This window comes from Physeter macrocephalus, chromosome 18 (genome assembly GCF_002837175.3).
Source record: "Physeter macrocephalus isolate SW-GA chromosome 18, ASM283717v5, whole genome shotgun sequence".
NCBI lineage: Eukaryota > Metazoa > Chordata > Mammalia > Artiodactyla > Physeteridae > Physeter > Physeter macrocephalus.
In genome coordinates, this window is record NC_041231.1 from 2397919 (window position 1) to 2411939 (window position 14021).

At 47.1% G+C, this 14021-nt stretch overlaps 1 protein-coding gene and 1 non-coding gene across 6 annotated transcripts in view; both read left to right on the forward strand.

Annotated features, from left to right (window-relative positions):
* The window catches only part of NAP1L4 (nucleosome assembly protein 1 like 4), a 93929-nt gene that overhangs the window by 44145 nt on the left and 35763 nt on the right, over positions 1-14021 (forward strand). For all 5 annotated transcript variants that reach the window (XM_028479628.2, XM_028479629.2, XM_055079964.1 and 2 more), the window contains 3 exons: positions 3932-4018; positions 5472-5603; positions 9719-9790. In XM_028479628.2, coding sequence (XP_028335429.1) covers positions 3932-4018; positions 5472-5603; positions 9719-9790 — 291 coding nt within the window. The remainder of the gene's footprint in view (positions 1-3931; positions 4019-5471; positions 5604-9718; positions 9791-14021) is intronic.
* On the forward strand, positions 10445-10571 carry LOC112067485 (small nucleolar RNA SNORA54). Its single transcript, XR_002893304.1, has one exon. It is a non-coding gene; the product is annotated as a small nucleolar RNA SNORA54 (small nucleolar RNA).

Here is a 14021-nt window from a genome sequence, read left to right on the forward strand (position 1 = left end):
TATTGTTTCCTTCATTTCTTTTTCTTTTATTTCTGATCTGATCTTTATGATTTCTTTCCTTCTGCTAACTTTGGAGCGGTTTTTGTTCTTCTTTCTCTAATTGCTTTAGGTGTAAGGTTTGGTTGTTTATTTGAGATGTTTCTTGTTTCTTGAGAGGTAGGATTATATTGCTATAAACTTCCCTCTTAGACCTGCTTTTGCTGCATCCCATAGGTTTTGGGTCGTCGTGTTTTCATTGTCATTTGTTACTAGGTATTTTTTATTCCCTCTTTGATTTATTCAGTGATTTCTTGGTTATTTAGTAGCGTAGCGTATTGCTTAGCCTCCATGTATTTGTGTTTTTTTTTTTAACATATTTTTCCCTGTAATTGATATCTAGTCTCATAGCGTTGTGGTTGGAAAAGATACTTGATATAATTTCAGTTTTCTTAAATTTACCAAGGCTTGATTTGTGACCCAGGATATGATCTATCCTGGAGAATGTTCCATGAGCACTTGAGATGAAAGTGTATTCTGTTGTTTTTGGATGGAGTGTCCTATAAATATCAATTAAGTCCATCTTGTTTAATGTATCATTTAAAGCTTGTGTTTCCTTATTTATTTTCATTTTGGATGATCTGTCCGTTGGTGAAAGTGAGGTGTTAAAAGTAACACAATCATAGCAGGGGACTTTACCCTGCTATGATCGTGTTACTGTCGATTTCCCCTTTTACGGCTGTTAGCATTTGCCTTTTATGTATTGAGGTGCTTCTGTGTTGGGTGCATAAATATTTACAATTGTTACATCTTCTTGGATAGATCCCTTGATCATTATATAGTGTCCTTCTTTGTGTCTTGTAATAGTCTTTATTTTAAAGTCTATTTTGTCTGATATGAGAATTGCTACTCTAGCTTTCTTCTGATTTCCATTTGCATGGAATATCTTTTTCCATCCCCTCAGTTTCAGTCTGTATGTGTCCCTAGGTCTGAAGTGGGTCTCTTGTAGACAGCATGTATATGGGTCTTGTTTTTGTATCCATTCAGCCAGTCTCTTTCTTTTGGTTGGAGCGTTTAATCCATTTACATTTAAGGTAGTTATCGATACGTATGTTCCTATTACCATTTTCTTAATTGTTTTGGGTTTGTTATTGTAGGTCTTTTCCTTCTTTTGTGTTTCCTGCTTAGAGAAGTTCTTTTAGCATTTGTTGTAAAGCTGGTTTGGTAGTGCTGAATTCTCTTCACTTTTGCTTGTCTGTAAAGGTTTTAATTTCTCCGTCGAATCTGAATGAGATCCTTGCCGGGTAGAGTAATCTTGGTTGTAGGATTTGCTCTTTCATCACTTTAAATATGTCCTGCCACTCCCTTCTGACTTTCAGAGTTTCTGCTGAAAGATCAGCTGTTAACCTTATGGGGATTCCCTTGTATGTTATTTGTTGTTCTTCCCTTGCTGCTTTTAATATGTTTTCTTTGTATTGAATTTTTAATAGTTTGATTAATATGTGTCTTGGCGTGTTTCTCTTTGGGTTTATCCTGTATGGGACTCTCTGCACTTCCTGGACTTGATTGACTCTTTCCTTTCCCATATTAGGGAAGTTTTCAACTATAATCTCTCCAAATATTTTCTCAGTCCCTTTCTTTTTCTTTTCTTCTTCTGGGAGCCCTATAATTCGAATGTTGGTGCGTTTAATGTTGTCCCAGAGGTCTCTGAGACTGTCCTCAGTTCTTTTCATTCCTTGTTAAATGTCTCTTGTATTTTCTCCATTCTATTTCCAAGATTTTGGATCATCTTTACTGTCATTACTCTGAATTCTTTTTCAGGTAGACTGCCTGTTTCCTCTTCATTTGTATGGTCTGGTGGGTTTTTACTTTGCTCCTTCATCTGCTGTGTGTTTCTCTGTCTTCTCATTTTGCTTAACTGACTGTGTTTGGGGTCTCCTTTTTGCAGGGTGTGGGTTCGTAGTTCCCGTTGTTTTTGGTGTCTGCCCTCAGTGGGTAGGGTTAGTTCAGTGAGTTGTGTAGACTTTCTGGTGGAGGGACTGCTGGTGACTGTGTTCTGGTGGGTGAGGCTGGATGTTGTCTTTCTGGTGGGCAGGACCCCCGTCTGGTGGTGTGTTTTGGGGTGTTGTGACTGTTTTATGATTTTAGGCAGCCTCTCTGCTAAGGGGTGGGGTTGTGTTACTGTCTGGGTAGTTGTTTGGAGAGGGATGGGAGGGAGAGAGGGAGAGAAATTTATTAAAATTAAAAATTAATTATTAAAAATAAAAAAATGTTTAAAGCAATTTAAGAAGAAGAAAACAAAGAAGGAAGAGAGCAACCAAACCAAAAAACAAATCCACCAGTCATAGCGAGCGCTGAAATCTGTACTTTAAAAAGCAAAACCTAAAAAGGACAGAGAGAACCCTAGGACAAATGGTAAAAGCAAAGCTATACAGACAAAATCACACAAAGAAGCATACACATACACACTCACAAGAGGAGAAAAAGGAAAAAAAATATATATCTCTACATATATTAAAAAAGAAGGAAGACAGCAACCAAATGAATAAACAAATCTACCAATAATAGTAAGCTCTAAATACTAAACTAAGATAAACATAAAACCAGAAACAAATTAGATGCAGAAAGCAAACCCCAAGTGTACAGTTGCTCTCAAAGTCCATCGCCTCAATTTTGGGATGATTTGTTGTCTGTTCAAGTATTCCACAGATGCAGGGTACATCAGGTTGATTGTGGACATTTAATCTGCTGCTCCTGAGGCTGCTGGGAGAGATTTCCCTTTCTCTTCTTTGTTCGCACAGCTCCCGGGGTTCAGCTTTGTATCGGCCCCGCTTCTGCATATAGGTCGCCTGAGGGCGTATCGCTCATACAGGACGGGGCTAAAGGAACAGCTGATTAGGGGGCTCTGGCTCACTCATGCTGGGGGGAGGGAGGGGTACGGAATGTGGGGTGAGCCTGCAGCGGCAGAGGCCCGTCGTGACGTCACAACAGCCGGAGGCACGCTGTGTGTTCTCCCGGGGAAGTTGTCCCTGGATCACAGGACCCTGACAGTGGCGGGCTGCAGAGGTGTGGATAGTGACCTGTGCTTGCACACAGGCTTCTTGGTGGCAGCAGCAGCCTTTGCGTCCCATGCCCGTCTCTGGGGTCTGTGCAGATAGCCACGGCTCGCACCCGTCTCTGGAGCTCGTTTAGGCGGTGCCCTGAATCCCCTCTCTGCGCACACCCCAAAACAATGGTCTCTTGCCTCCTAGGCAGGTCCAGACTTTTTCTCGGACTCCCTCCTGGCTAGCTGTGGCGCACTAGCCCCCTTCAGGCTGTGTTCATGCAGCCAACCCCATTCCTCTCCCTGGAATCTGACCTCCCAGCCCCCGCCCGTCCCGGCGGTGAGCAGATGGGCTGGTGAGTGCTGGGCGGCACCGATCCTCTGTGCGGGGATCTCTCCCCTTGGCTCTCTGCACCCCTGTGGCTGCGCTCTCCTCCGCGGCTCCGAAGCTTCCCCCCTGCCCACCCCCCGTCTCCGCCCGCGAAGGGGCTTCCTAGTGTGTGGAAACCTTTCCTCCTTCACAGCTCCCTCCCACTAGTGCAGGTCCCGTCCCTATTTTGGCTCTGTTTTTTCTTTTTTCTTTTGCCCTACCCATGTACGTGGGGAGTTTCTTGCCTTTTGGGAGGTCTGAGGTCTTCTGCCAGCGTTCAGTAGGTGTTCTGTAGGAGTTGTTTCACATGTAGATGTATTTTTGATGCCTCTGTGGGGAGGAAGGTGATCTCCACGTCTTACTCCTCCGCCATCTTGAAGGTCTCCCCGAATGTTATTCTTTAAGCCCCAAAACTTAGAATCTTAAGCTATAAAAGCATCCAGTTTTCAGTCTTTTTATACACATTATTTACAAGTTCACTGCCTTTTACTCTCAAGTTTCTGAGTAACTGAATGTAACCGTAAGTTCTTGTTTTTACTTAGAGAAGGGAATTCATCACTGGTGATGCTGAGCCGACAGATGCAGAATCCGAATGGCACAGTGAAAATGAAGAGGAGGACAAATTGGCCGTAAGTTTTTTTTTAATCAATGCCACTTGTGTTCTGTTTTAATGCTGTTAAAAATAAGACGGTTTTGGGTGGTGATCTAGTGGTTAGGATTTGGCGCTTTCACTGCCGTGGCCTGGGTTGAATCCCTGGTCTGGGGAACTGAGATCCCGTGGAGCACGGCTGGTGGGGAAAAAAAAGAAATTTGATGGTTTTCTTTTACAAAGAAAAGAGCTCCTAACAGTAGGTGTGGCTTCAGCCTTAGGTTGGGTGTTTAGATTTCTTTATGACAGTGAAACCGGACAGCTTGGTTCTGTTAATGTGGTGAGCCAGACACAGTCCCCTTTCTCAGCCGTCTGTGGCACCTCTGCACAGTGGTACAGTGAGATAAGGGATCAGGGCAGTGGAGATTTTAAAACATCAGAAAAAGTCGTAGTTGAGAGAAAGCAAAGACCCACAAGGGAGAGCACAGCTGTGTCTAGAAGGGCAGGTAGTAGAGGGTGGGCTGTGGTGGGGAGAGCATACTGGAAACATCCGTGCCATCCTGCTCGGGGACCAGCAGTGACAGTGAACTAGCCCCGGTGCATCTTGCCACTTTACATTGGTAAATGGTCCTTTTGGTGATGTGCCCTGTCCATCACCTGCTTGCAGCCTTTTTTTGGTGATGGGTATCATTCCAGTGCCACAGAAAGTCCCAACACGACAAGGTGAACTTTGTTGACCTGATTTTACATTTGGGAGTGGCTTTTCTATCCTATAGTATAAACTTGCGGGGTTTTTTTAATTTTGTTTTTTTAAGTGTATGTTAGTTTTGGTAGCTTATATATTTTTCTGATCTTTTAAAAACATGTAGAATCTGGCGTAGTTGAAGCCATGCCTGTGGATCAATATAGCTATGAATCAGTTCTTCATTGTGCGAGGAAAATCTGCCCCGGTTAACTTAAAAAGCCCCTTGTGATCATGTCCTCCTAAGAATCACATGTCAGGCCTGTGATGTTAGAAAAGACTACCCTCCTCATGGCCACATCGCCTTTCTCGTCACCCCCTGATGTTTGCATGGTGTCTCTGTCCTGACATCTCCGTATCATTGGACATGCAGCTTGCGGGGCAGTTTCTTGTTGCTGGAGATCCTGGAGTATCCCTCTGGTGGTGATTATCCCAGGATGGACAGAGAGCCAGCGCTGGACAGCCTTCCCCAAGTCGGGGGGCATTGTATCAGTTCTTCAGCTCTTTTCCCCTTGATCTAAAATTACATCATGGAGTTGGATCTGGCTGGAATGCCTTAAATGCTTTGTTCCTCAGAGACGCTGGAAATTGTGATGGGCACAGTGGTCTTAGAGATGCAGTTTCAAAGAGCAAGTGTTTTTGATAGACGTTTACATGGGTTCTGAAAATGTGGTCTGTATTAAGCCATTCAGTTATTTGTAAAGTCGTTGCTTCATGATAAGTATCCAATTTTGCGTCTTTATTTTTCTAGGGAGACATAAAAAATAAAGCAGTCATAGCAGAAAAAGAAGAAGCAGCAGCAGAAGAGCCAAACCCAAAAGGAATTCCAGAGTTCTGGTTTACCATCTTCAGAAATGTAGATATGCTAAGTGAATTAGTTCAGGTAAGCACACAGGCACATTCCCACTTTATAGAAGACATTATTTATTTGTGAGCTTTCAACAGCATGTCTAGCAGTTGTTGATTGTGGGTGGAAAGGCGCCTTCTGTGACCATAACTCAGAGGAGTCAGGGTCCCCGGGAGGCCTGGCTGCAGCTGGAGCCCCCGTGCGCCCTCGTGTAGCGGCCCTCACGGAAAGGCCTGCCACGCGGAACCTCAGCCGAGCTTAGGGTCGCTTTGCCTCCTGTAAAGTGTCTGTTGTCTCACCCCAGGAAGCATGTTAACAGATTCCAGACCCTTCTCTACCTCACAGTGATGTGGATAAGCGAGAAGCGTGAGGACGAGGGGCGGGAGTGGAGGAGTTGATACTGAGCGGTTAAGTGTGTGCGCGTACACATGTACCCATGAGCGTGTTTACACACAGGCGCATGCTCGCTGGCACGCGGTCTTCTGTTTTGATTGATTTTTTGAAATTTGAAATGGGCCTGTTGTGCCGCCTTGCTGCTTGTACAAATATTTAACAAGTTGCTAATAATTTCCATTCATTTTCCTTGAAAAAGTCTTTTTTTTTTTAAATGGGAATGGCCAAACTTTCTTTGTCTTGCCTTGTTGAGCTTTCTCTAATGAAATGGTGAACCAATTAAAAGAAAACAAATGTGACTTTCCCTGAGCTGAGTTATGGTAGAGGCTTCCAGAATTCAGAAATAGGTACTGCTCTTGGGCTTCCCTGGTGGCGCAGTGGTTGAGAGTCCGCCTGCTGATTCAGGGGACACGGGTTCGTGCCCCGGTCCGGGAAGATCCCACATGCCGCGGAGCAGCTGGGCCCGTGAGCCATGGCCTCCGAGCCTGCGCGTCCGGAGCCTGTGCTCCGCAACGGGAGAGGCCACAACAGTGAGAGGCCTGCGTACAGCGAAAAAAAGAAAAAAAGAAATAGGTACTGCTCAGAAGTCCACAGAGGGGGCCATCTCAGCATTTGGACTTATTCCAGACGGGTCAGCACAGTGCTTTTATATCAGAGCACGGCCACAGGTGGCGTGCAGCTAGCTCGCTCTACTGCAGTTTGCAGAGGTTTCACAGCTGCAGTTAGAATGGTTCCAGAGAGTTGCTGCGTTGCTACCTCTGCTGCCTGCCTTGTTTAGTGCTTATCTGTAAGCCAGAACTGAAGAAAAGGTGGAGGGGATGCGTTTCTTACTCCCCTTCCAGACGGGGGAACATTTAAAATACATGACTTAACAATAGCCTGTGTTTTCTTGTCTCATATGAAAAGGTGTGGTTTAAGAATACTAGACCATTGGGAATTCCCGGCGGTCCAGTGGTTAGGACTTGGCACTTCTACTGCCAGGGCCCGGGTTCAGTCCTTGGTTCGGGAACTAAGATCCCATAAGCCAAGAGGCATGGCCAAAAAAAAAGAAAAGAAAGAAAGCATACGAGACCAAGAATACTAGAAGACTAGAACGCCATGAGCCAGAAATTTATTGGGAAAATTGAGTAATATATGCTAGAACCAGATTCTCACCCTGCCTGTATGTTAGTCACTTGGGCAACTTTTAAAACTAAATAGCATCAGTGCCTCCCCACCGCCAGGTCAGCGAGAGTTTGAGGTGTTTGTAGAAGCGCTCTCATGATTCCGATGTACCCCCAAGGGTTGAAAACCCCCATGCTGGCAGAGCAGAGGGAGATGGGTGTGTGCACCTGTCACTGGGACGGCTTGTGGAAGTGCAGGCTCTGAGTCAGGAGGTCTGCATGGGGCCGGAGGATCTTTGTTTCTGATGTGTCCCCCAGGTGATGCCCGTGCTGCAGGTTGGGGGCGCACTGTGAGTGGTGGCAGGGGTGTCATGAGGTAGGCTTTTTGGTGCCGGTTAGGCGACCTGATTGGGAGATCTGGCTTCTGGTGTTGCCCGGCCAGCCAGTTAGTAACCCAGGGATGGCGCTGCTGCTTTGTCTGTAGCATTTCTTTGGTTTCAAGTACAGTCAGGTGTACTTGAATGAGGTGTCTCCCGTTCTCCCCAACACCTCTGTCTTAGTGTCAGTGCTTCGGTATTTATGCCACAGAGTGTCTCGCTGCTTTTTGTCTTACAGTTGTAAAAAGACGTGTCATTTTTTGAGTACTCATTTAGTATGCAGAGAGTGATGAAATGTGCTTTGGGCCGTTTATAACCTGAAGCAAGTAATGGTAGTAGGTTCCATTTTGGTCAGATGTTAAATCCCAAAGGTGGGTTTGGCTGTAGGTCCTTGGGTTCTCTGTTGGTGGTGGCCAAGATAGGTCCAAAAGCAGAGTTTTGAAACTTAGGGAGAGCAGCTTTAAATCAGTCCCTGGGGCTTCCCTGGTGGCGCAGTGGTTGAGAGTCCGCCTGCCGATGCAGGGGACACGGGTTCGTGCCCCGGTGCGGCTGGGCCCGTGAGCCATGGCCGCTGGGCCTGCGCGTCCGGAGCCTGCGCTCCGCGACGGGAGAGGCCACAGCAGTGAGAGGCCCGCGTACCGCAAAAGAAATAAAAATAAAAAAAATAATAAATCAGTCCCTGAGTTGCTTCCGCTGTTGTCCCTGAGTTTTGAGCCTGCTAACTTAGGGCTTTTTCCGTTCTGGTCTGGGCCATAGAAGGTCCTTGGCCCTCAAGGCGTGAGGCTGTTGGAGGATCAAGAACATAATGGCCGTCTCCTGGCTATGGGGTGGTACCAGCGGGTGCTGCTAGTTTGACTGCACTGAGCTTGAAGATCCCAGTGCCGCATATTTGGAAAACATCCTGGTGATACATTTGCCTTGGTGATTCTAGAACTAGGCATACGTGCTCAGTCAGTGATACACGTGATCTTGGAGCCAAGTGTTTTCTGGTTCTAGAATTTAGGATTTGACATCTCAGACTGATGTGGCCTTCTTTGAAAACTGCTTTGGACTTAACTTTTTGTCTAAAGACTTGGAAGGTGCCTTTATTACTGCTTTTTTTTTGGTTTGTGCTATGTAGGCAGACCTCGGAGACATTGTGGGTTTGGTTCCAGACCCCTGCAATAAAGTGAATGTAGCATTAAAGTGAGTCACATGAAGTTTTTGGTTCCCCGGTGCGTCAATAAAGTTAGGTTTACACTGTACTGTAATCTGTCTATTAAGTGTGCGATAACATTATGTCTCAAAAATGTACGTACCTTAATTTTAAAATACTTCATTGCTAAAAAATCCTAACCATAATCTGACAATGCAGGGTTGTCACAAACCTTCAATTTGCAACAAGAACAACCAAAAAAACCCCAAAAAACAAACCAAAAAACCCACCAGAATATCTGTGAAGCACAGTAAAGTGAAGTGCATTAAACGAGGTCCGCCTGTGATGTAGAAAGAATTTAAAATTGGGAAGTCGGTAGTTACCAGGCTCGGCAGAACCTCAGGAAAGCCTTTCGGTCCAGTCCCCAGACTTCCAGGGTGAAGTGACGGTTTCACAAATAAAGCACCTCTCGTGAGTATGTGGTCGCTGGGTTTCAGGTCCTGTGATTTTTTTTTTTTTCCTGAGTTTTTCTCAGTTGGCCTTTCTCAAATGACAGGCCCTGGTGAACGTCTGTGTTTGCATAACAATGACTCGTAAAGGCACAGAGCCATCGTTAGGGGCTCTTCCGTAGTGCCTACCATTAGGTCTCAGACTTGCTTTGTGAGGGTCCTTGACTGTGTGTGTTGGATTTGGGATATTTATCACCACGTGCCCTAAGCGGGGGGGAATTGGCTGCCAAGGTCAGTAGCTTGTCCGGGCATTTCTTCTGATTCTGTCTCTTAGGAGATGCTGAGGACCAGCAGTCTTAATTGATGGCATTTCTGACCCCGTCTATACTGGCAGCTGGTGGGGCTGTGAAATCAGTCAGGGCTGTTGCCCCTGGCAATGAGCGCGATACCCTTCTGGCTTGGCCTTGGTGGTGACCAGTGTTCCGTGCCAGACAGAGGTGGCATCTCATTGCTGCCACCCTAAGACTGCTAGTGGCTGAACAAATTTGGGTGGCTTCCTGGGAGTGACAAGGACAGAATTCCAACAGGGCTAATTATCCAGTATCTAGGAGTAGATGCAACAATGACTCAGTGAGAACATGTGTGTTGTCTGTAAAAGCTCACCAGAACTTTCTTTTCTTCTCTTTCTGGTTAGGAATATGATGAGCCAATCTTGAAACACCTGCAGGATATCAAAGTGAAATTTTCAGACCCTGGACAGCCTATGGTGAGTACTGATTGTTTGAACTCCTGGCTGGTGTCAGAAAGGGTCAGGCCACTAAGGGTATAGGGCTTGGAGCCAGAAATCCACACCCGGCCACTCACTTGTTGGGTGACTGGAGTGAGACGCGTATTCTCACATTGCGTCCCTGGGCCTCACCCGGCAGGCAGTATGCACGGCCGGACAGTAACTCAGTCCACCAGCTGCTCGGGGGCAGGCGCAGGAGTCAGGCACAGGAGGGGACACCTCGGACGTGGCGTCCACTGTGCCATGCTGTGGTTTCTGGGCTAGTTTGTTTCCTCTGTCAGATGGGGTGATGTCATCCTTCTCCTAAGCATCTCCCAGGTTTGTGAGGATGGAATGTATGTAAAACAGGCTGCAGAGGATGGTTGGTACGTATTCAAATATAAGCAGCACTTTAACAGAAATCCACGATACTAGTGAAGGAAATGTACTGGGTTTTACCTTTAAGAATCACTGCAGATAGATAAGACTGAAAAAATGTTTCCCTGCTCTTTGATTTGTCTTGAAACACATCTTTCCAGAATACTTGCTCTCGTGGGCTGCCTGCCAGTTAGTGAGGGGAGTTTGACCTAAGCCAGCCTGTCCTTTTCTGTGAAGCAGCCTTGAGACGGTGAGGCCTGAGCTGGGGTCCTCGGGGAGCACTGTTCGTGACCTCCCGGTCTGCCTGTGGCTGGTGGGTTCCATTCCAGTGCCACAGCAATTCCAGCACCACGCAACTGACCGCCTGCCTGGTGGCTCTTGGTTTCAGGTCTTGAAGACACAGTGGCTGAGGGCCGTGGGGCTGAGGCCCGGTCTCTTCCCACTTGCCCCGCACAGAGCGGTGTGAGCAGAACCCCCTCTGCCCTGGCCCGTGGTGGCGCCTGCTGCGGGCAAAGCGTGGGGCCCACGCCTGTGCCTGTCCCTCTCCTGGCCTGCTCCACTCTGCAGGTGGGGGGTGGGCACCAGCCGGAGTGATGCCTGCTCACAGGTTGGGGGTCACTTGTGTAGCTGAGGGAACCCCTTCTTTCCTCCCACACCCAGGTTATTGCAGTGCCTTCCTCTTGTCGATTTCTTCCCAGTAATCGCTCCTCACCTGTGTGAGGCTTGGCCACAGCGTCCCCAAGAGGCCTCCTGTGGCAGAGGGCTGTAGTTTGCTGCTGTGATGGGTGTGAATTCTCTTTCCCTCTGTGTGTGTGTGTGTGTGTGTGTGTGTGTGTGTTTGATGATTTCCTTGGTCCATTCCCTTTCTTCGTGTGTGTGTGTGTGTGTGTGTGTGTGTTTGATGATTTCCTTGGTCCATTCGCTTTCTTCGTGTGTGTGTGTGTGTGTGTGTGTGTGTGTGTGTGTGTGAGTGTGTGATGATTTCCTTGGTCCATTCCCTTTCTTCCTCAACCCATCTGTCTTATATTTTCCTCGGTCTCTTCCGTGGCTCATAGACAGGCTGGAGTCCTAGCTGTGGTAGACTCTAAGCCATTGTGAAAGTCATGTTCTTCTATAAGAAAACTTAGGAAGTACAGAGAAGTGTACAGAACGCTATGCACTCTGTCTTTTAGAGAATAACTATCAGCAGCTTAGTGAATTTGCCCACAGTCTGCCCTTTTTAAAATTATTATGAAATGGGGGCTTCCCTGGTGGTGCAGTGGTTAAGAATCCGCCTGCCAATGCAGGGGACATGGGTTCGAGCCCTGGTCCGGGAAGATCCCACATGCCACGGAGCAACTAAGCCCGCAGGCCACAACTACTGCACCCACGTGCCACAACTACTGTAGCCTGTGCGCCTAGAGCCCGTGCTCCGCAGCAAGAGAAGCCACCGCAATGAGAAGCCCACGCACTGCAATGAAGAGGAGCCCCTGCTCGCCCCAACTAGAGAAAGCCCGCGCGCAGCAACAGAGACCCAACGCAGCAATCAGTCAATCAATCAACAAATAAATAAAATGGCTAAAGAAAATTAAATGAAACCACCTTACTTCAGAGTGAAACACAGCCAGGGTCTTTGCCCCTCCCCAGGGTCACTCTCCAGGTCACCGTGTTTGTACCTCAGCAAAGTGGAATCCCAGTGTATGGAGAGTGTTGCACTGCTCTCTTCATCTCATGCAGGCCCTACAGGGTGGAAAATAGTTGCTGCATCTGTTGGCTATAAAAAGGTTCAACATTCCCCAGAATATGCCACTGCCACCACCACCCCGTTATAAATTGTTGCATTATGATCAGCTTACTTGTGCCCCAAGCTTTTGTTTAAATTTCTGATGATTTCCTCAGTTTAGGTTCCTTTTAGTGTAATTACTGGGTCGAAGGAGACAAACCTTTATAAGGCCCAAAGGTGGTTCAGTTTACACTCCTGATGACGCTAGTAGTATTTACAGTTTTCTTTTTGTAATAATAACATTTTTTGGTTTCTTTCTATTTTGAAATAATTTCAAGCTTAGAGCAGCGCTGCAGCAACAGTACAGAGAATCCCCATATGTCGTTTGCCTGGACTTGGGTTGTCTGCTTTGACCACATGGGCAGCGTTGCCTGGGGACCGCCTCTCCTCTCCTCAGCACAATTGTCGGCAAAGACAGTAGCAGCCGTGTTTACTTTGCTGGGCAGCACAGATGGAACTTTACACTTAATTGCGAGTGTGGCTGGGCATTTGTCGTATGTTCCTGGCTGACTTGGCTGTAGGGGGTGTGAATGAGGTCTCCTCGTCCTTGGGCCCTTTTCTGTTGGACTGTTAGACACTTTCTTTAAATATCCCCAGTTGTGTTTGACTCATTCTTGGCTAAGCAGAGGCCTAGGGGAAGAAGGAAAAGTAGGAAAATACGAAGAAAGGAAGTAACACCCTTGGTTTGGAGAAATGGCAGGAGAAGAAAATGGGGAGAGAGAGAGGAAAATAAATAATTCTGTCCATATCTATATGGACGTCATGAAGAACGGAATAGAACAGTGCCATTCGTTAGCCCAGCCCAGTCCCCAAGGTGGGTGGGTCATCCACACCTGTGGTCACCACCCTCAACAGTTCTCAAGTAATAGCAGTCTCCACTGACTGAAGTCCAAGATAAAGATCGGGTTTATGGGGCCTGGGGTCAGGGTCAGGAGAGCCATGGAGAGGGATTCCACCGATGTTCTGATTCCCCGTAGCTGCCTTCCTGTCCTCGCTGCACTTTGGTTTTGCCAGACTAGTGACTTGTGGTTGTTGACCTCCCTTCTCCTCCAGCCCACACCACGCGGGCAGGGGTCAGTGGAGACCTGGCCAGATCCCTGCCATCCCTTCTGAACACTGACAGGACCGCCTCCGATCCTCTTGGCCACTTGTGTCTGTACTTCCCAGACCCTTGTGGCCCTTCTCTTCCTCATCCCCCTCTTGGGAGAGTTCTTATTTCACTTCCCCTTGTGGAAGTGGTTTGTTTTTAGTCTGCTTAATTTTTTTTCTCAACTGATGGTTGTACCATTACAATAAAAATAGAAATAGCTAACATTTAGCAAGTAATGCCTGTAAACCTGGCCCTGTTCTAAGTGCTTCCATAGATTAATCCTCAAGTGAACTCATGGAGAGAAAGGGTTGTTTATTCCATTTTGCAGGTGAGGAAACGAAAGCACAGGGATGTTGAATAGCTTCCCAGAATCACGCAGCACTGACAGGCAGAGGCTGTCCAGACCCAGAGCCAGTCCTTTAGACTGTCTCTGTTATTTACCTCCCCCAGGTCGTCTTGTCAGAAGGGCTGAGGTCAATAACTTTGCACACGCTGCTGCATCCATCCAGGTATCTTTCTGAAATAGGACGCATTCCTCAAAACCGAATCATTGGGTCCCAGAATGTTTTTTTATTTTGTTAATTTTTTGATATTGCCAATTTGCCCTTCACAAAGCCCTTTACAGTATAAGAGCGCCCCTGGCTTCCCAAAACACTTGCCAGTACCATGTGTTCTTTGGACATTTTGCCCAGAAAGGGGGCGACTTATTTTATTTTTCATTTATTTTGTTACTGTGCACACGAATATCTTCTGAATTGTTACTACTGCTCTGTACACCCCTTCGTCCATTCCTCCCATGCGTGTCTCTAGGTCTGGAGAGTGCTTTGTGAGTGAAGGGTGAACTTGTCCTTGGTGTGGTTTGAAGAGGCCCAGTCAGTGCCTCCCTTTCTCTCCCCACGTGGAGTCTTGGCCCTTTGGCTGCACGGCAGAGAAGGAGCTGCTCTGCCCAAGAGAAAGGAGAGGGGGACAGGGCTCTGCTGCCGCCTTCTGCCTCCAGACCC